This window comes from Hyla sarda, chromosome 8 (genome assembly GCF_029499605.1).
Source record: "Hyla sarda isolate aHylSar1 chromosome 8, aHylSar1.hap1, whole genome shotgun sequence".
Taxonomy (NCBI): domain Eukaryota; kingdom Metazoa; phylum Chordata; class Amphibia; order Anura; family Hylidae; genus Hyla; species Hyla sarda.
Window position 1 is genome coordinate 107475425 of NC_079196.1, and position 23760 is coordinate 107499184.

The 23760-nt window shown below is 37.4% G+C and overlaps 1 protein-coding gene across 8 annotated transcripts in view; it reads left to right on the forward strand.

Annotated features, from left to right (window-relative positions):
- The window catches only part of ADAM23 (ADAM metallopeptidase domain 23), a 276719-nt gene extending 269187 nt beyond the window's left edge, over window positions 1-7532 (forward strand). For 3 of the 8 annotated variants that reach the window (XR_008847068.1, XR_008847065.1, XR_008847067.1), the window contains exon 27: window positions 4777-4825. Coding sequence is in view for 5 of the 8 variants with exons in the window: in XM_056534972.1 (XP_056390947.1) it covers window positions 4777-4976 (200 nt within the window). In the remaining 3 variants the exon portion in view is untranslated. Of the gene's footprint in view, window positions 1-4776 lie in introns of all 8 variants that reach the window. The other 5 variants (XM_056534976.1, XM_056534975.1, XM_056534974.1 and 2 more) reach the window with 2 other exon arrangements.
- The last annotated feature ends 16228 nt before the right edge of the window (window positions 7533-23760 follow it).

Below are 23760 nucleotides of genomic sequence, written 5' to 3' on the forward strand. Positions count from 1 at the left end.
TTCTTGAGCATCATTCATCTAACACAGCAAACATAGGGTTGAAAAAACTGATTACTCATTGTCAGTACTGTATTTGCCATTAGGCACTGGTGGGCCTGTGCCTAGGGCAGCAGTGTTGAGAAGGCAGCACTTCAGTAAGTAAAAAAAAAAAAAAAAAAAGACAAATACTTTTGATGTAGCTGCTGCAGCCATGTTGTGGCCTGAAGAAAAGTAAAAATGTAACTGTATAGTGTATTGAAAAGTCATTCAATATTGCCCACCTTGTCTCCAGTTAAACAATGTTTACTAAGAGAAATTGACCACATTAAGATAACATTAAAAAAGTTTTGATTTTTGGTTTCAACATAGTACAATATATTCTTTGTTATAATAATAAAAACATAATTATCCCAATGTAGAATGTTACTGAAGTTTAAATTAAGTGATTTGACTTAAAAGGAAAAAACATTACATAGCTGCCAGTCAAGGTAAAGGCAATCTATATAGCATTTTTCACCAAAATCTTTTTTAGCTGCTATCTTTGCACCCAAGTGTCATTTTTTGTCATTTAATATAAAAGTAAAATTAAATTTGATTTCCCCCTGATAACTGCAGAAAAAGGAATGCAATGTTAATTATTTGCTGTAGCAGAACCTCTATCTCTGGCCTGGCCTAGCACACAGCTTGACGTGCATGTTATTATTCAAGGGGATGGGAACATTAGAATAGACTTAAATTGCTCGTCTGGTTAGGGGTTAGCTGTGGTGATGTTACTTACTGTATGTTTAAGTCATCAGTTTCTTACATTATAATCTTGGGGGGGGGGGGAAGACAGGATACACAGGGTGCAATTGTATGCCGGTGTTAAGATACAGTGCTCATATATGTAGATTGTTCCATGTTCTTGTTATGCTTTGAGTAAAACATATTGAGGGGGGATTTATCAATGCTCTGAGCAGAAAACTTGTGTTAAAAGAATTGCTAATTTTTGCACGGCGTTCTTAATTTTAGCACCAAACAAAGGAACCAAAGCCTACAAAAAACATTGATAAATTTCCCCGATAAATGTTGTTTTTCATCATGATTTATTTAGCAAATTTTGCTACATGCTGTGGTCAGTACTGGCCATGGCATCTATGTGGTTAAAAATGCCAAAACCATCGCAATCTCAGTCTCAAAAGTTGCAGTGGGATCCCTTCCATGACTGACAGCCATATTCTGCCACCTATCTCCTGCAGCACGTCTCACAGAGGAAGAAATAGGTAGGGCTTATGGGTATGTCCTGTCATGGGAATGTGCCTACTGTAAGGACGTATCCATATGTCCCAGGAGGGAAAGGGGTTAACAGTCGAGGCGAAAGGCGTAAACAGGCTGTAGTTAAACTACATTTTTTTATTTCGTATATATAAAAATACCAACTACTTTCCTCTTGATCAATTCTGTAGGATTATAGGTTGGTTTGGATGGACCCTTGTGTTTTTCCAACCATTTATGTAACTGCATATAAACAGTGCTATCATAATTTTATTGACCACTAATTTAGAATAAAAAGGTTTACTGTCCAGTCATTCAAAACCTAAATGAGCTTTACTCTTCCTCCAACAACAAATTTATGTCAACAATCCTGAATTGGATACGGAATAGGTAACATGTGATTATAATGTGCACACATGATAACAGTCTACTAATGCCTGGTCTTTTTCTATGTATATTACCCACTTCCTGTTATTGTGGATTCTGAGTTTATTTTTGACACAGCTGATAAAGTTTAGTATTTACACTGATACTTTTAGATTGATAAACTAGCTGATAATCACCCTTACAACTGATAATATCAGGTATATCAAAGATAAGGTAGTGTAAATTTACAGCACTTGAGAAATGAACTGAGCTCTGCATTCATTCTTCTTAATTTAATGGGTTATATTGCACTCTATAAACCCAGGCAGAAAGCTAAGCTGTTATATATGTTATGTTTTAGCCTAAAAAAGGTTAATATTACCCTCATGAGAAATATAATGGCAGCTGTTACTGTATAAAACTACCATTTGATTAACCTGACCTAAAAGTGTCATCTCTCCATTTAAAGGGGTACTTCGGTGGAAAACTTTTTTTTTTTTTCCAATCAACTGGTGCCAGAAAGTTAAACAGATTTGTAAATTACTTCTATTAAAAACTCTTAATCCTTCCAGTATATATTAGGGGCTGTATACTACAGAGGAAATTATTTTCTTTTTGGATTTCTTTTCTGTCACGATCAAAGTGCTCTCTGCTGACACCTATTTACCGCTAGTAAATACAGGATTAAGAATTTTTAATACCGGAGTACCCCTTTAAATGAACAATAGCTGAAAAGGCAAATCACATTTTATAGTTATTTATGCACTCATATTTCACAGGTTTCTATGCATTTAAAGGGGTACTCCACTGGAAAACGTTTTTTTTTTTTTTTAAATAAACGTGCTAGAAAGTTAAACAGATTTGTAAATTACTTCTAATAAACAAATCTTAATTCTCAAAGTACTTATCAGCTGCTGTTATGATCCACAGGAAGTTCTTTTCTTTTTGAATTTCCTTTCTGCCTAACCACAGTGCACTCTGCTGACCCCTCTGTCCATTTTAGGAACTGTCCAGAGAAGAAGCAAATCCCCATAGAAAAGCTATTCTTCTCTGGACAGTTCCTAAAATGGACAGAGGTGTTAGCAGAGAGCACTGTGGTCAGACAGAAAGGAAATTCAAAAAGCTGCTGTTATGATCCTGTGGATCATAACAGCAGCTGATAAGTACTGAAAGGATTAAGATTTTTTTAAGAAAAGTAATTTACAAATCTGTTTAACTTTCTGGCACCAGTTGATTTAAAAAAAATGTTTTCTATTGGAGTACCCTGTTAACAGGAAATCTAAGGCCATGTCTAAAATTAGCACAACAATATCAACATTTATTTCAATCAACATATAATAATGCGGTGAAAATATGTTGCATATAAGGTCATCTAAAAAGGCAAGTGGGCACTCCACATAGGTCTTCTCTCCAGAGGTGACAAGGCTTTTTCTGATACTTTACTTACGGGGAATGTCAAGTCAGGTCTACCAGAAACAGTTGATGTCTTCAAGACAGGCCCAGATGATTTCTCAGTACAAAATAATATAAACACTTTTGTAAATGTATATAATCCTTGTTTGAATGCTAATCAAATTTTTGTAGTTTGATCAGTATTTCCGGGTTCAGCCCCCACCCACCTTCTTTTTATTACCATCCCCTCCCATCCTTTTTTTTAACAATAGTTAAGGAAGCACAGGTTTGTAGAATAGGTCCCAGAAGAATGTTTCAGATTGTGTAGTTTAAAATAAAGAGAGTTTAATATAAAGAGACCCAAATGGAATAAATGTAAGCCAAGGAAGACCAAAAGGAAAAGGAAGGAGGAAGAGAATAGGGGGAGGGTAAAGATGGAGAATGGGGAATTATGATTTTTTAAGTAAAACGGGAGAAAGGGAAATGATGACTTGTTAACAATGAACCACAGAGAATGAGTCATTTAGGCTTTAGTGGATAAAGCTGTAGTATAAGTTTTGGTTGTTGTGGAATTTTGCAGCCACACTAACAATGACTTCTTCTCCCTTTACAATCTTCTGCTGGTTGTACCTAAAATGTGTCCAGAAAAACTATCAAATATGAATTGGTCCTTAGGCTGGATTAGATTTAATCATATTAGCCTTGCACTATTACGTTAAGCCTGAAGGACTTATTTACTTTCAGACCACAATATAAAGATACTATGTGTTGTCTGTTAGAAAGTTCTAAAGAAAATACTGAATGTATTGCAATGAGGAACTGAACGTTCTATGTCACTTATTAGATGTAATAATAATGTGTAACAAAATGCAAGGATCTTTGATTATTGCAGTTTCTTGCGAGCCTAGTTACTATCAGTGACTTTAAACATATGTAGGCACCTGTATTACTAAATATTTCACCTCTACAGCGTCTCTCCACATATAAATGTATCCTCATATATTAGTATATGTATATATTTATGTGCCACATTTGTGCATTTTCAATTCACATATATCTACAACTGCCTGCTTTAACTTGTGTCTTAAAGATGTGTTTAAAATCACTTTTTTGTTTGGATTAATGAAGCGATTCACACGCGTGTCACAGAACACATGGCTGTATATGTATATTTTAATACTACTCTTCTGTGTTTTGCATGTGAAACTGGTGGCTGTAGTGGTGCATATGCCAAGTGTTACCAAACTGAATGCATGAGCCCCTTTGCTTGATGCCCCACATAAAGCCAGATAATAGGGGGGTTGCACCCAGTGTATGTTGCCTTGTAATGTCATGCTGTATTTCTTTACAGACTGTACCACTGTATAAGGAGAATGGACATCAGTGTGCTGTGTACTTATCATTTAACAAAACCTTCCCAGCTGTAATTATTCACTAACCAATTAATGGGTCCATTCCCCTTGGTGTGCATTATCTTTGTGGAATTTATTTACACTTTTTTTCTTTTTTGTACAAATTTGTTGGCTTCTTTGGTAAAGCAACATTCACCAACTGGCACTGTTGTTCTTTAGCACTTTTCTTTTGTAATACTCAAAAAATCTGGAGTGATTGGCTTGATACGGGTGTGTTGGATTTCCTAACATTGAACATTATCCAGACACTGCCTCATGGTGACCTGCTTGCTCTTCCATGAACGTAGCCATTGTTTGAGGGATATAAGATGTAAACTAATGATTCTTTGCTTTTCTCTCACATTTCCATCTTTTCTTTGATGCATTTTGGAAGAAATGTCAAAAAGAGAAGATACGACCCATCTCAGTCTGGAATATAAAGCAACTTTGCCACAACGTCTTCCTTCAGTATCAATGAGCGCAAGTTCATATCTGTGTGGAATTTGCACTGTCTCCATATCTTCATCATCCATATACGTTAAGCCTTCAATACTACAAAACAATATTATCAATGGCTTTTTTATACAGGCCTAAGAAATCATACGGCTTCTGAAAAGGGCATCAACAACAAGACATCTCATAAAATAAATGCAATAGTATTTTTAATTTTTTTTTTGCCAAATGCAGGGCTGATTATGAGAAGCAACTGAAGTGTTTGATAAACATTGTCTAGCATAAGCATGACTAACTTTCCTAAAGGAACACTGGGAAAATCCAAGGCATGTCATTTTTTATTTATTTTTTTCAAAATAGAGCAAAGCTGCATGGCACAGTGCTAACAACCAGCTATTAGGCTGATGATCTTCAGCGCCACCCCCAAAATATCGAAGAGGGAGAAAACCAAGACTATTTTATGACGTCAGATCATTATGTGCTTTTCATTCTTTTAAACTTAAAGCAAACTTTTGCTGAAATCCAAGCCATGATTTCTCTGCAGCCGCAGATTAGACATGAAGTCATTCAATGAATAACAAATTATTGAGGACCTGTACATATGAAAATAGAAAACTTTAAATATCAAGTGTATTGAAAGATTTTCTGACAACAAAAGCTTTATGTGTATGTATAAATAATATATTGAAATATGTTGAAATATATGCATATATTTATATGTATATAGGTATGTGCTATATATTTTATAAATATCACATATATGAATATATATATATATATATATATATATATATATATATATATATATTCTGCCCCCTCATTTTTCTAGCATGTAGGGTAGGCACGCTGGGCTTGCATACATAAATAAGGAAGATTAAGCATGTACATGCAGGAAATTTTGGCACAAAACAGATGTGCTCTAGGGTTTGTATGCTTGAAACCAAAAACATACACCTTTATTTAAGTATATACTGTAAATGGATATGTATTTAAAAATTCTAAGTTCCATTTTTTTGTGTCAAGCTAATTTTGTACATAATGTATGAAAACAGAAATATAGCTACATACTCAAATTATTCACTAAAGTGCCAAGATCATATGCACATTTCTTTTATCACATCTTCTTCATTGTGCACGTAAATATGTAACTGTTTGCATCCCTTTCTAAACTAATGGGTTGTTTATGAGGCTAGGAGAGAAAGTAAGTCAGTGTAAGTCAAAGAGTTTTCTGGCACTCTTATATTGCTGGCCTATCCTTAGTGGAGATCTAACTCCCAGCACCCCCACTGATCAGTACTGCAGAACCTTTTCATTGTTCCTCAGGCACAGCTTAATTTAATAATAATTTATGGAATTAAGCTGCAGTGCCAGGCAGAGCATTACAAAATGTATTAACCTGTGCCTGATAAAGAAGAGGCTGCAGTGCCTGCTGGTGCATTGCCCCTTCTTCAATCATCTGATTGTTAGAGGTGACAGAGGTGACAAAGTCAGACCCCTACTGATCTGATACTGGTGGTATATCCTAAGAATAGGCTATAAATATTAAAGAGAATTTGGTAGCTCTGTTTGCTGCTAAGGACTGCAGATAATGTTGGATAGCACCTTCCCTGAAGTTGGTGGTGGTTGCCAAATGTATAAATATTAGAAGAAAAAATGCATAACATCTGGAGCAACTCTATTCCAACATAGACCTTCTTATTCAGATTATTGAAAAAAAAAAATAATGCACTCACACTTGGTGAGTGGTACAAATTACCACTCACAACTCCACAAAGTCAAAACAATTAATCCTCATTGATCTGCTTTAAACCCTACTGTGGAACTCATGGTTTACCCAACATGAATACTTAGAAACAAAAAGAACAAAAACAGTTGAACAACTACTTTCCTCAGGCCTGGACAGCATGTCTCATCCTTGACATGGATCAACTGAGGTTGGGCTGGGAACCGTATCTCTTATCCTCTCTTCGTACTTTGTCTCCCTTTACAAACTTGTTCCGCCACCTGTTGTTTCAATTTATTAGACTACTAGCTTCAGTAATGAAAATGCATTGATTTGTGACATAAAATAATAACACAATTGTAAACAACACTTTTAATTACAAAAATCAATACAAATATCCATTTGTAGGATATTTTTTTCTTTTTTTCATTATTATTTTATATCACAAATAAATGGAGTAACAAGTCTGCTAATGGAGACGAAGCAAGAGGGTTAGCAAGAAGGTTCCCAGCCAAACTTAGACTGATCCATGATGAGAATGGAAGGTGAGTAGTTGTTTTACTCCTCTCATAGACGTAATTACTTTTAAGTACTTCAAAAAAGATTGTTCTGCATTCTATGTGTGTGAGTTCGAGGTCCACTCTCCTGTTTTGTTCTTTTTGCTTTCTATATAAACCTATAAATATAAACAATTTCTCATCCAAGTGTCAAGGAGGTGGAACAATGCTCATGTGCCACATCTTTATATGTCAAACAAGGAGAAGCTGTGGGTGAAGACAGTATGGCAGGCCCCGCCTCAATGACATTTGGCTGAGAAATAAAAATGAGATTTTATAAATTTGGCAATCTCCATCAGTTCCATGAAAGGAACACTTTGTTTTTTTTACCCGCTATAACAGATAACAGCTATCTAACAGTGTCTGACAAATTTGTCCCGCCACTGGGGACCCCCATGATCTTGCATGCGGCACCCCGTTTGTAATCAATCCCCAGAACGTGTTCGCTCCGGGACTGATTACCGGTGACTACAGGGCGGGCGGCGTGTGACGTCACACCCCCGCCCCCGTGTGATGTCACGCTCCGCCCTTCAATGCAAGCCTACGGCAGGGGGCGTGATAGCTGTCACGCCCCCTCCCGTAGGCTTGCATTGAGGGGCGGAGCGGGACATCACATGGGGGCGGGAGCGTAATGTCACACGCCGCCCACCCTGTAGTCGCCGGTAATCAGTCCCGGAGCGAACACGCTCCGGGGACTGATTACAAACGGGGTGCCGCGAGCAAGATCACGGGGGTCCCCAGCGGCGGGACTCCCACGATCAGGCATCTTATCCCCTAAACTTTGGATAGGGGATAAGATGTCTAAGCACCGGAGTACCCCTTTAAGTAGAATTTCCACATCAGAAAATCTGCAAGCAGAATTTCAGTTGTGGGTAATCTGCAGCACATATATTACATATGACCGTACCCTAAAGCTTTGGAAAACCCTTCTAACAACTGCACGAATTAGGCACTGCCACATAGATATAGGATTTGTTGCCCATAACAACCAATTGCAGCTCATTTTGTATTTTGCTCTTAAAAGTAACAAAAGTTGCACTGTAATGTTATGAGCATCAAGGTCCATTTTTCCTTTAATCAGTTTTCATAAATCAGTTCCAGTGTCTGTAAATTTTATGTGATTAAGAATTCTAGACCCTTGTCTGTCTGTTTCTGACCTTTATGTATAGACACTTGGTTTAGGCATTAAACACACTTTTATTAGAAGTCCCTAGAGATAATTCCCTTAGTATCACTAGAAATAATATTGCCCATAAGTCAAACATGGAAAGGTCATAACTTGGTTCTTGAACATTACCCATTAGAAATGTTGCATCAGGCCAGGTAAAACATTTTGGTAAAAACTAACCATCATTTGATATTGTAGGGTATAAAATGAGTTAGGAGGGGTTATTTCTATACACTACATGCTAATTCTTCTTAATATGCTAATATTTAAAGTGTACCTCCAATGTTGTTGGCACTTTTATGGAAAAGGACTAAAGAGCAGTACTGTGCAAGATGGTTATTATTCTTCATTACTTTAATTTTGAATTTATAGTAAAATAGAAAAAAGGAGAGACCACGATGGACGGCGCCTTGTATATTACCCTCTGTAGAGTGATAGATACTAGTAGTCAACAACTGATACCTCTCGTAGATGGCTGCTCACCTCAGGAAAAAGAAACAAGCGCCTATAACCCCTAACATTTTGAATTTGGCGCTGAAATACCTTCACAGAGCACTTGTTCTCCTAGCCTCTTCTAACTGTGCATGAGGACACAGAGCTTCCTGTTCTGTCTCTATAGCGCCTGTACCCTCACAATAAAGATGGGTGCTGGGAGATGGAGCAGGAAGCTCTCTCTTTTAATGTACAGTTATAAGCAGCAAGGTGTGGGGAGAACAGGCACTCCATGAAGGTATTTGGATGCCAAAATCAAACTGAACGGGACATATAAAAATAACTTGTGCACAGTGCTGCTCTATAGTCATTTTTAATAAAAGTGCCCACAACATTTGAGGTACACTTTAATTTACAGCTAATGCTGAGGATACAGAGTTTTTATTATTGTATCTCCTAAGACCAAGTTAGTGACTGATAATTATAGTTTACATCAATCCAATAAACACAAATTCATGGAAATGTACTTTAGACCTATAGCTGACCATGCACTTCAGGTAAACGTTAGCTAAACCCTGATTTGGCCAATAGTTATTTTTTCTAACTCCAGCATAACCATGCATATTGGGCTTATTTATGTTGGGTGTTAGATAACATTTACCTAATATGTATGGCCTCTTTATGATACACATTTATTTAATTACGATGTTTTAGCTTCAGATCAACCATTTATTATTACATACCAATTTTCTTAGCATATTGCTTTATATGGTGATTGCTAAATTTACCTGCTCTATAAATCTAAAGTAACTTTTAACTTTGTTATATTATGTCCTACAAGTTCTTCTTTTTTAACCTTTCTTGACACTTTAATTTTAACATTATAACCCTAGGATAAATATTTGTCCCATTCAGAAGTAATCATCATCAGGTAATAATATAGAAATAAATGTAGAGTCCCATACACAAACTATGCAAAGTTCTATTACAATAAGTGATTTTAGAGGTACTGTACTAGCTTATGATGTCCACATAAACAGTAAGTGTACCAAGTTTAAATTGAATGTAATTTTATATGATTGAACAAGTAACATTTTAATCTACAAATACATTAAAGAGTACCTGTCAGATCCCACAAATTTATTTTTATGTTACTCAGTACCTAATCCTGACATGTATCATATACATGTTATTTTTTTGCCTCTATTACCTATATTTATTATAAAAATACCTCTTTTCATTAGCTCACAGTGTTAGAAATCCTTCCAAGGGAAGGGGACGTGTCCCTCCCTTTTGGTGGTGGGAGTTGATTGGTGTGTCTGCTCATGCAGCCTTGTCCATGACTCATGGACAAGCCTGATGCTGCTCAGGACTGGTTAGTTTCCTAGTAGGTATGGGGACCCCTAGTGGTGGGATTTTCAGGAGCCATTTTCTTTATTAAATATTTAAAAAAATATGTAAACAACCATAATGCAAAAGGTCTTTAATTTTCACCAGTAACAACATAAAAAGTTTTTGGATCTGACAGTGCCCATTTAAATAGGTCTTATGCATTCAGCTGAAAGAAACATCAATAAACTTTTCCAGTTTGGAAAATGATAGCTGAACTCTAATGTAGTTTTGATATATTAGGCCCAATATGCTCAGTTTTCTAGAGTGAAGAGATTGTCAGTAATTTTTCATTTCCAAGTATGAATGTGCTGCTTCATTTAAATAATTTTTCTTACCAATACAGTGTTTTATTAAGATTTATCCCCTGTGCGACTGTACTTACTGGGCCCTCATTTGAGTATGGATGACACATCAATTGTGATCACATTGTTTACATGTGGCTACAGGTTTCTAGAATGGGGGCCCTTTATTTATAATAATACTATATTGGTAAGTGAAAGATTTTATGTAAACCAGCACATGTATATATGATATAATAAAACGTATATTCATAGAAAACCCTTGTGTTTTATGATTTATATATTATTTAATTTTGTCTATACATTGGGGAAGAAACATTTACTTTGAAGTGTATACATTTAAAGGGGTACTCCGGCGCTTAGACATCTTATCCCCTATCCTTTGGATAGGGGATAAGATGCCTGATCGCGGGGGTCCCGCCGCTCGGGACCCCCGTGATCTTGCATGCTGCACCCCGTTTATAATCAGTCCCCGGCTCGTGTTCGCTCCGGGTCTGATTACTGTCGATTACTGTCCGCCCCCTCAATGCAACCCTATGGGAGGGGGTGTGGCAGCTGTCATGCCCCCTCCCATAGGCTTGCATTGAGGGGGGGCGGATTGTGACATCACACGGGGCGGAGCCTTGATGTCACAACGCTTCGGCCCCATGATTGACAGTAATCAGACCCAGAGCGAACACGGTCCGGAGACTGATTATAAACGGGGTGCGGCGTGCAAGATCACGAGGTCCCCAGCGGCAGGACCCCCGCGATCAGGCATCTTATCCCCTATCCTTTTGATAGGGGATAAGATGTCTAAGCGCTGGAGTACCCCTTTAACTTTAGAATGTTAAATAACTTTTAATTTAACTATGTTTAAATCTATTTTTTTTTACATATGATTACTGATTTATCACATTTGCTAACTACCTATACATAGAAAAGTTATTTGTGTTTAATTCATAATGTAGTTCCTCAGTTTGGAGGATTTCTAGTGATCTATTGGTATTCTACATATACTGATTAAAATCATTATGCCATTTTAGGCAAAAAAGTTTACTGAAAAAAATTGACTGAAGTTGACCCTATAGGATGTTTCATTCTCTTGTATTTCATATTTGCACGTGTTCAAGAAGCAGAGATATGAGGACTTGTTTTTGAACCATGCTTGGTTGCTATTTTTTAGTGAAAGCAGAATACTGACAGTATTCCCTCCATGTCCTTGGTCAAGGATGACTGAAGCAGCTCTACATTGCAAGCAGTGATGTAACTTGAAGCTTGTAATCCAAAATCTGTGTCCCATGAATAAAACGGGATCAATGGGGGGTTATATATCAATGTATTTACTCCGTTTTTTTGGCTTATATTTGTCGCAGTTTTCGTGCGACTTTTTAGATTTGCGACTTTCAATGCGACAAATGCTTTCCGCTGGATTCCAGTCTATACTTATTTTTAACGCGGCATAGCCACTTTTGCTGCAGTACACGATAATTTACTATCTGCGACATTTAACGTTTGTCGCAAATGATCACCGTTGGACCGCAACTTAGGCGCATCTGGCCGCCACAAAAAAACACATCTAGGAAATATGCGTATCCTCCCGAAAGGCAACCTAAACTAAACCTAGACCACTTAAATGAAATTTTAACTCAAGTAGGTAATTATGGAGGACATTTTAAAAACGTTAAGTAAAATATGAAAGATGTGACTCACACAGTGAGCCATGAGACCATATTTTTTAATGAGGTAAAAAGGGAAGAAGATGAACCACCATTACAAACTTTACAACAATATAGAGAGAAAGCAAACAGAAACACACTTCAGCATCTCACCCCAGCAACTAACACTGCTATCTCCTGGACCGAGAAGTTCTTCTTTTTTTGATAGACCCTACACTTGCGAGGGAGGATTTCACTGACTTGTGAGGCATTTAGCTGCGAAATACCCTCTCCTTCAGAAGACATTTCGGCAAACATGACAGCTTCAACATCCAAAAACAAGACAGATGAGAGGGGAGACCAGACGAGTAAAGATTCACAATGAAAAATACATGCCTAAATCCATATGAACTCACAAGAAGGCCACAAGCATTATACATACCTTTAGTTCTGGAGAAATGACGGAAAAAAGGGATAAATTCAACGTTTTCAGCAGCAAGAAAGGTATGGCGGTCGTTTGTTACTAAAAGACGCAGTGCCACGGCTCTTTCAGCATTTGCGCCAAAGTTATTAAACAACGTGCGACAAATGATAACTTTGGCCCACGTCCGTCAAAATAACCACAAAAAAAGGGTAAAAAATTAACTAGAACCACTAGTATTGATAAATACCCCCCAATGTGTATTTCAGAGGGGCTTCCTCATGCACTAGGGTTGGGTGCAGCTCCCACCATTGCATTCCTTATAGCTATGTCTATGATTGTAAAGAGCTAAGGAAAACAAAAACTTGTGTCTCTGCTTCTTAGACCCTGTGAGTATGATATAGGGGGTCTGGAATTGTGGGTAACTGCAGTCACTTAAATGTTTATATCTGAGGATAACTTGGATCTAGATATTCCAATACAGTTATAAGACTAGAATTTATATTTTACATGTGCTGATTAATAATAGTCAGGTCACTTAATGAAATATGGGTTCATAACCATAATGGTGATCCAGAGGGATAATACTGTAAACCAGACATCATTTCAGTTTTCTGATATGTATCTAAAAATAATTAATAGGAATCATTTTCTCTGTACAATTTCATTGGCACTCCTTTGTATAGAGCAGCGGGAAAATGTACATTAGTAAATAGTCACTTTTTAGGATTTTAAAATATATTTCTAGTTATATAGAGATATGTTATGTTTGTATCATCTGTAGTTTAACTTCCATGATGACCTTAGTCAAGAACAATCAAATCTTTTAGTAATGCAATTAGAAATGCATTAGATAAGCTTGAGTGTGTGAATGTAATAGAGAAGAAAACATTGTAGGATTCAATTTCCTTAGTCCTTAACGAATGAAGAAATGAATGTAGATGAGTCATATGACAAATATAAGAGAGTCAGTATGAAGTCATTATTCATGTTCACCAATCAAGACGATCATTGTTGAAATCGTTAAAGCGTCAGCTGTCTAATATCGGAATAGAATACGTTTCTGAAAAGAATAGGACTGCATCGTAATTGTCTTGCTGTATTGATACACTGTCAACAATCATTTGTGTGTAGTTCATCTCTCACAGACTAGGGTATCATGTTTATCACATAAGGAATAAGGAGTAACACATGTGACCCTTTTAGAATTTGCTATTTGATTGACATCTTTTTGTTAGAAGAAAACACACATCAGTGTAATATAAATATTACCTCTCTGTACTAGTCATTATTTTCACCATTAATCCTGGATTACTCCAGATTTTGTTGTCAAGGTCCCTAACACAACAGCAGCATAATTTCCATGCAATGTAATTGACTTGTCCAGTGGTATCCACCTATGTCTCTGAAGTTAAGGTGTCAGAGCATGCTGGGAGTTGTAGGTTTGCAACAGCTGGAGAGCCTATATATTGACAATAAATGCTCTAGCTGGGCAACCGGTATATTAGTTAGGCAACCAATATATCAAGAACTACATTTTCTGTGTAGATCATGGATGCCTTTATTAAAAAAAAAGAAATTACTTCAGTCCATTGTGTAAGGCTGAGGCTACACCATGATTTTGGGTGTGCAAGGGGCTGCACAACCAAAAATCGCTGTGCTCTGCATCACACCTAATATAAATGGGTTCACAGTGCAACCCACAAATGGCCACAAAGACATGTTTTTTTTTGTGACTGTCAGGTTGCAGCCACTTGTGGGCTGAAATGGGACCACATTTACTTACATTAGGTGCAACAGATTGTGACACTGATTTTTGATCACATGACCCTTATCACACCCAACATTGTTGTGTAGGCCTAGCCATGAAGCTGAAAGTCCTCAATGTGGAATGGAAAAATTGGACTAAATCAGTGGCAATGTGTTACTGCCATAATGCATGTCAAAGCATGTTTTGATGGCTTTTATTTATCTTACATTTATCTAATCCTCATGGCAAGCAGATGCACACTTTTTAAATAATAGATTTTTACACAATATAATTCTTCACCACACACTATGTCTTATTTAAAGTCAGAGTTTCCTTTTTCTCACTAATCCAAACTAAAAACTGAGATACAAACACTGACCTGAGTCTCTACAACATAATCGTACATTATACAAATAGGACCATAACTCCTTAACGGCTTCAAATGTGGGGAGCAGAGATGATTGGAGTGTTTGTGTCCTTTAAGCCAATAGGAAACATGTATTTTAGTCCAACACTCATATCCTAGACCTGCCGGACATACCTGATGTGAATTTGGATTTTGCAAACCTCCCGTCAAATTTCTTTCAGTAAGTTACACGAATTGCAGATTTTACTGCAAACACCACACTTGACCATGAAAATTCTAAGAGATGTTTCTACTGGAACCGCATGTCGGGGGCTGCAGGTGAAAAACCTTAATATGGACTTTACATTGCATTTTTTCCACTTTACGTGAATGGGAAAAAGCCCCACAACCACAAGATGTGCTTCATGCCTCAATTAAAACAAACATAGCTTTATCTATACCTCAGTTGAAAAACTCACTAAAGTAAAATAATGTACACTAAAAGTCAAGCCTCCTAAAAATGGATGTAAAATGTGTTATAGGTATGCAAAGCAAACTTTTTCTAAGTTTTTCTCATTTTTCCCTTAATTTTCACAGAACTTGACAATGGCCCTCTTCATGACATATATTTTTTTTTCCTTCATAGCATGCACATATTCAGGCTGGGTTGACACACCTTTAAAGGAAAAGCAAAATACGGCTATAAAATAGGTATAATAAAATAGCCATATTTTTTAATGTAATAATGTGCTTTATGCAAGTCTATGGAATAGTGGCGGTTAGTTCACACAATGTACAATGTTTTTAAAATTGTCTGTAAATCCAACTACGGACTTAGGGACTTTTTTTTTCAAACTGTGGGTACTGATGGCCACTTTTCCATGAACTTGCATAGGCCACATTATTACATTAAATAGCAGCCTTTTTTATAACAATTTTTAGTTGGTATTGCTCATGTAAGTTTACAATGTGTGAAGCCTTAGAGTGAAAAAAACTGGTAATGTCTACAGATCATGAATATTGCCCTAAAGGCATTGCAGTTTCTCACTAAAAATGCTCTAAAACATCATTTTTGCTACACTCTCTGCACGACTCCTCTTTAATAGACTAAGCCTCCTGTATGACAGCTGTCTTCTTTCATTGAACATTGTTTAGGTGCATGTTGATTCGATCAAATCTATTTGTATCTTCAATTTCTGTTTTTTCTTTACTATGCAACGTTATGAATTGCACAACTATCTGAAAACATTTAAAAAAAAATACTTGAATTTGTTTTCAATGGGAAATAATTGTATTGTTAATTTATCTTTTATTTAAATGACTGTTTCCAGTGTTATTTTGGGGGTTTGTGTATCATATTTTTAGTGCATATATTCTTTTATATTTTGCTTTTGCTGAAAGTTAAGGCTCATTTGCAAGTGTGATCATCTATTATGTAGCTTCAATGAAAAACTGGTTATGATTTAACTACTTATTGGTCTTTGTATATTTTTCACATTCAGTCATAATGTAAACAGTTCATTATTGCCAAGTATATGACAAAAGGGTCTTTTTATAACAATCCACTGGCACTACACCTGTGTAGCATTTGCCTATGTGTGTATGCACTACAGAGATCCCATAACAGCCCATTTAATGAGCTTATGAGGAAGTATATAAAGGATATACACTGATCAGTTATAGCATTAAAGTAATTTACAAATCTGTTTAACTTTCTGGAGCCAGTTGATATGATTTTTTTTTTTTTTTTACTGGAATACTCCTTTAAAGCCACCTGCCTAATAATGTATAGTATACAAAGATAACTAGAGCAATTGCTACTTATTAAAAATACGTTTTTATTAACAAATTGCTTAAAAACATACATAAGTGTATTTTATGCAAAAACAAATGTGTAAATAGATAAGGGTATCCATAAAGAAGGTGGAGCGGGCCAATGTTACAACATAATATAGCAAGAGAACAAATGGGTCATCAGTAATGTTATACAGTCATGGCCGTAAATGTTGACACCCCTGAAAATGAAGTATTTCTCACAGAAATGGATTGCAGTAACACATGTTTTGCTATACACATGTTTATTCCCTTTGTGTGTGTTTAAACTAAACAAAAAAAAGGAAGGAAAAAAACCAAATGTGCCTTGAATGCCCATTGTTCTGCTGATGGTTCACTGGTGGCCCTTTCTGGTTGAACAATTTTGGTAGGAACTAATCAATAGATATGAGAAACACCCCACAAGACTTGCCATTTGGATGGCTTCCTTCATAATGGCTGCAATTTCCTGTTTTTACCACATAACACATAAGTGGGGCACACATTTCTATTGTTTCCCCCAGTTGTTGGTGATGTTAGATGCTATATACAGTGCCCTAAAATAAAGTCTGAGTAAACAGGTGTTCAGGTTGCAACTGATTGATTTGTGCAATATGAGTAGCGGATTTCCATCAGATATTTTCGGAGTCACTTTTGTTACAAAACAACAGTTTACATTTTTTTATTTTATTTATTAAGGGGGCTGTCTCTCTTCACTGCCTCTATTAGGTCCCTTCTTTGCTGGCTCAGGTGGATCACACTGGAGAAACTGGCTGGACAAATACTGCTCTGGCTTTATAGTAATTTTCTCACTCTGTGGACTACCCTTGGGGCCCTCTGCCATCCTTAGTTCCAGCAACAGTGAATTCAAGTCATACATGATTTGTGTAGACAAGCTGCCCCTGAACTATCCTCATAATTCTATAACTAATATACCCTCTATATGAACTAAGCGACACCTTATTACTGCACCAGACTGGCATGAGGAAGAGGGTCTTTTTCTGAACATGTGTTGTCACATATAACATATTTTCCTTAGTTAACTAATGTTGTCCCTACCATTGGGGTACAGCCAACTATGGAACAACTTAAAAGAAACATGTGCATTTGGAAAGTCTTTAGACCCTTGCATTGTTTTAACATTTTGTTATGTTGAGGCCTTGTGATAAAATTTTAAAATTGAAGTTTCCCCCATCATTCTGGACAATCATATATGCAAAGGTAGAGGCCACATGTAGCCCATTCTTTTGCAGATTCACCTGAGGCAGTATAAATAAATAAAAAATAAACACCAATGTGCAGAAAGGTGAGCCTTAAAGGGGTACTCTGCTGTAAACATGTTATCCCCTATCCAATGTTAGATCGCGGGGGTCCCTCCGCCGGGGACCTGTAGCAATGGCATCTGGAATACAGCTAGTACATAGATAAGATGTTTACAGTGGAGTACCCCTTTAATACGTTTTATTAGTATACATTAAAAACCTCTAAAATTATTAAAGTGTTAATCCATAACTAATAAAAAATGGGAACTCGGTCCACATTATATCCCACAACTACACCCTTGAACCGAATTTGTGCATCTCTAAATGTATATTTAGTCACAACCAACTCTGAGCAGGGTATATTCTTAGTTCAAGGTAGTTGGATTTTTACATACAACACCGCCTTTACATACAACACTGCCAATGTGTTTCTGTCACCTTATCTATAGGTAACATCATCAGGGTGGTGAGTGCAGAATATGGTTGTAGTATAATTAGTATATGTAGTACACCGGGTTGGAGGTCATAGTTTAAAGCATGGAACCTCCAATCCAAATTAATCACACATATTCAAAAGCAGTAGAGATTTCAAATCAATTTGGCACGGTAGCGCTCCATTATATTGAAAAAAAATTGAAGCTATATACTATAAAAACATTTTGTGGAAGTTCTATAAGTGACAGTACTATATTACATTACAAAGGGAAATAAACATTAATCATTAACATGCACATTTTCTATAAGAACAGAATGGAAAAAGGAATATGTGTAGATCCATTTTAATTTCTTCTGACATAACAATTTTGCTCGGTTACCTCCTCTCCTAATCTGTGTATATGGCGAAAAAAATCTGAATTGTAACTGGCTGTATGAATTGGCATCTCTATGAAATGTTTTGGTGCAGGTAGATCAATTTTACCCTTCCAAAAGAAAGATGGAACCCTCTCTCATTACCTCCCTTCTTTGCTGACTCCTAGGCTGATGGCATTAGAGGAGCTGATAAGGCAAGTATTGCTAATTTAATGAAGGGGGGATTTACTCCAGGAACACATTCCTGTCTTTGCTTAATGTAAAAACCATCAAACCTAAAATCTGCAAATCTGCAAAAGTATTGATTAATTTGGTAGTGTCAATTGTCTACTGCATTTCTACTATCCTTACAGGTCCAAGAAGGCATCATGGTTGAAGCTTCTTGGCCCCTATTAAATTGATTCAAGGTGAAAGTCCAATTTATTGAGACAACAGACATTGGGGGACAAAACAACCCACTCATATGGTACCACACAAAATGCTGTCTACCCCTTTCTTTTTCCCTACAGGTGCTCATGCTATATGGCAGTCATATTCTTATTCCATGGATTCCCTCTACGCTTCTTTTTATAGCAACAGTGGGTGTCAAAGCCTACATAAAGGTTACATCACATAGTGTAATATAAAAATCTCTAAAATATCTTTGAGATCAGCATAGAACTAAAAGTAGAATAAACAGGTTGCAGGCCAGTCATGACATTGAACAGTAATACCTGTTAATTGAAAAAGTACACCCATTTTTGTGAGGATTGTAACATACAGTTTGTAACATATCACAATTACAAATTATCACAGTTTAATGCTTTTATTTTTTCCAATATTTAATACATTACTGAAGCCCCGACGATTTTCTGATCACCTAGTCTTTTCCCCTGTTCTCTTTTTCATTACTTCCAGTGATGTGCCACGCAGACAGGAAATGTCCATTCATGGCATTTTCTATCCACATGGCACATCAACAGAAGTAGTGTAAAAGAAGACTACAGTGAAGAATGAGCATTCAGGAAACTGGCAGTGAAGGGAAGCGGGGCGGGTAAGTATACTGCTATGTTATGTTTCCTGCAGACCAGACCACATAGTAAAATAGACATTCTTAGTGAACTGTTATTATCAAGAACTGACTGTTCAATTGCTGTCTAATGTATCCCACCTGTTCACAGCAGCCATTATACCAAGATATTTTGTGTTATTCACTTCACCTTTCTGTGGTAGTAATGTTATTGCTGACTGGGGTATATTCAGCTTGGACAGATTATTTTCTTGATTTGTTATCCCTGGTCTGCATTGTACAGCCAGTTAATTTACCTTCAGTGTAGTAGGTAATATATTATCGATTTAATGCCGGGACCTCACGCACCTGATGTTTACTTATCATTGAATGACATTAATCATTTATAAGGCAAACCATCATATAATCTAAGGTTTTAATTTGTCTCCTACACACCAATTAATAATAAATGAATGAATAAATAAATAAATAGTAACAGAGGGTTACTTGACTACCTGTCCCTGCCTTCATATAGTCCATCCAGTACTCTGCTGCTTCTACACATTTCTGAACATTGCTTGCATTGTTCTCATTTATTGTGGGCAAAGTCTGAAAGCCTGTCTAAGAATTCAATAGAAATATAAGAAATATCATTAAATGAGCACCTATTTCTAGCATAAAATGTTGAGTTAGGCTATGTTCATACATTTTTGAGCCATAAACTGCTAAAATAATAGACCAAAAGCAACAATCGACTGAAAAAACTGTATGTGAAAATTAAGCGTAAAAATAAGACTAAAAAAAATCCAGTGTGTGAACGTTGCCTTACTATGTAATTATTGGATTTTTAGAACTGATTCTGATTTCCATGATACTCCATTCTCCATTCAGGTATTAAAGTATATGGTGGTTACCTATGTTTTTGTCTCCTCATTCTTTTTTACAGAAAAGACAATGGCAATGAAAATTCTACTGCATTCCCATCCTCCCCTCAAACATTTTGTTTAACCCTTTTCCTTTGGAGACCTTTGGAAACAGAGGTTTTTGAACATTTATAGAGAACATGCAGACAGGGAAATTACAATGGTTTTCAACAAGGCTCAGGTCTGGAGATTGAGCTGGCCATTAAAGGGTCTTGATTTGGTGGTCCTCCATCCACACCTTTATTGACCTGGCTGTGTGTTGTGGAGCATTGTCCTGCTGGAAAAAAAACAATTCTTAGAGTTGGGGAACACTGTCAGAGCAGAAATAAGCAGGTGTTCTTCCAGGGGGAACCTTGTACTTGACTTAATTCATGAGTCTTTCACAATGACGAATCTACCCGATTTCAGCCTTGCTGAAGCATCCTAAGATCATCACCTTCCACCATATTTAACAGTGGGTGCAAGTTACTGTGGCTTGTAGGCCTTTCCAGGTCTCTGTCTAACTAATAGATGATCAGATGTTGGACGAATCTGAAAATTTGACTTGTCAGATAAGATGACCTTAGCCCTTTCCTCTACGGTCCAATCCTTATGGGCTTTTGTAAACTTCAGCATGGCTCCTTTGCTTCTTACCGATGAAGGGCAATTTTCTAGCTTTGCATGACTTTAATCCTGCCACTAGGAGCATGTCTCGAACCGTGCTCGCCATGCTTTTAACCCCACCTGCTGTTTTCCATTCTTTTTGTAGGTCACTTGATGTCATCCTATGGTTGTTAAGTGGCATCCAAATCTCCATTAGTGGACAGTAATTTTTGTCACCTGCGAGTCTGTAGCTTTGTTGTCTCCAATGTCCTTTGCTGGACCTTGTTCTTATAAACCCCCGTCTTTGAAATTTCCAGGATGGAATCAAACAGATGTTCATTATATCCCTAATTGTAGCCAATAAAGGCAGAATTGAACCCTTACTTTCCATACTCATAGCTTGTCTCTTTCAACTCTTTTTTTGTCACACTGAATAGTTATTTTTAAATTTAAATCCCTTTTCCTTTTAGGTACTACTTGCAATGTGATTGCCGTCCAACTGTTCCTATTGTAACAGGATAGTGAAATCCACAACAGTGGCTTTTATACAGTTTCTCATTAAATTAGATTTGGTTTGGGTAATCACTTAATCAGTAACTCATTAAAGGAAAACTGTCAGCAAGTTCACCCACACTAAACCCAATACACCAGGTTATAGTGTGGGTGAACAGCAGGCCATACAGGGGTCACTTATATTTTTTTTGTTGGGTTGCCAACGAGTTTTTGTCCTGTAAAGTCCCATATTTCACCCCCTTAGTTGCGCTCTGAAGGCATGTGCCCTGCCAGCAGACATACTTTGGGTCCCGGAGGAAGGTGCCTAAACCTGCTCCCATTATTCGCATATGCATTTTGTTCAACTCCATGTCCTAGTGATGTGGAGTCACACGCCCCTGAGCAATGCGGTCTGTATGCAGAGTGCATGTGCTGGAGATTTTACGCAGCTCTCACGTCCTGATCACGTTAGAGCTGTGCGCATGCACCGGGCCCTGTCCACAGAAGTCGGGAGTAGCAAGGGCCTGGCACATGCGCAGTTACACTGTGCAGAGCGCTCTCCGGAGATGCACAGCCCTCACATGATCAGGACATGAGGGCTGCGTAAAATCTTTAGCGCATGCGCTCTGCATACAGAGCGCAGCGCTCAGGGGGTGTGTGTGACTCCATGTCACTAGGACATGGAGTTGAAGAAAATGCATATGCGAATAAGGGGGGCGGGCTTAGGCACCTTCCTCTGGGCCCCAAAGTATGACTGCCAGTGGGGGACACACCTGCAGAGAGTGCAACTAAGGGGGTGAATTACAGGACTTTAAAGGACGAAAACTCGGCGGTAACCCAACCAAAAAATGTAAGTGATCCCTGTATGGCCTCCTGTTCACCCACACTATAACCCAGTGTATTGGGTTTAGTGTGGGTGAACTTGCTGACAGTTTTCCTTTAAATAAAATGAGGTTTTCCTGTGTTGAAATTTAACCCCTTAGCACTATGGTCGGAAATTAACATTCTGGTGCCCTGGTTCTGAACACACCAGGAAGTATTGCACCTTAATACACAATAATCATTCTCCATCATTATTCCCTTAAAGGGGTACTCCACTAGATTTTTTTTTTTTTAGAAATCAATTGATGCCAGAAAGTTAAACAGACTTGTAAATTACTTCTGTTTAAAAATCTTAATCCCTCCAGTACTTATCAGCTGTTGTATGCTCCACAGGTAGTTCTTTTCTTTTTAAATTTCCTTTCTGTCTGACCACAGTGCTCTATGCTGACACCTCTGTCCATGTCAGGAACTGTTCAGAGCAGGATATGTTGCTTTGGGGATATGCTCCTACTCTGGAAAGTTCCTGACATGAACAGAGGTGTCAGCAGAGAGCGCTGTGTTCAGACTGAAACGAAATTCAAAAAGAAAAGAACTTCCTTTGTAGTATACAGCAGCTGAAAAGTATTGGAAGGATAACGTTTTTTTTAAATAGAAGTAATTTACAAATCTATACAAAAAAGAAGGTTGCAACAGCACTCTTGGTCAAAAAATGGAGACTCTTAGCGCACTTTTTGATCAAAACGTGTCCCCCATCCACCACGTTGAGGAGACCCTAACACTCATTTCACTTACCTCTGTTGGGCATATAGCCTCTGACTGGGTGACATGCTGGATCCACTATCAATTTAAAAAACCTGTGAAATAGGGAGGGGTGCACGGCTACAGGGGTTGCCACTTCCCCTAAATTGCACAGCAAAAATAAAAATAGCCAGCAGAACTACCTAATACACGGGTGCACGCTGCTGTGGCAAATACAAAGTATACAAAAAAGAAGGTTGCAGCAGCACTTTTGGTCAAAAAATGGAGGCTCTTAGTGCACTTTTCGTGTCCCCCTTCCACCACGTGGAGGTTGCCTCATTGCGGAAGGGACCTCCGAAATGAGGCCACCTCCGGGTGGTGCATGGGGGACACATTTTGATCAAAAAGTGTGCTAAGAGCCTCCATATTTTGACCAAGAGTGCTGCTACAACCTTCTTTTTTGTATACTTTGTATTTGCCACAGCAGCAAAGTGTACCAGTTTATTTGTTAGTTGTGTTGGCTATTTTTCTTTTTAATATACAAATCTGTTTAACTTTCTGGCACCAGTTAATAAAAAAAAATGTTTTCCAGCAAAGTACTCCTTTAAGTGCCGTCATAAATAACAATCACGGCACTTAAGCCCTGCAATGATTTTTTCCCTAACCAATTGGCACCCTTGCAACATGTTCACAGGGGCCCGATCAGTTTACAGGCTCTCTGGAGTTTCTCTTACCTGCTTTATCAGTAGATCGCTATTAATATTAATTAAT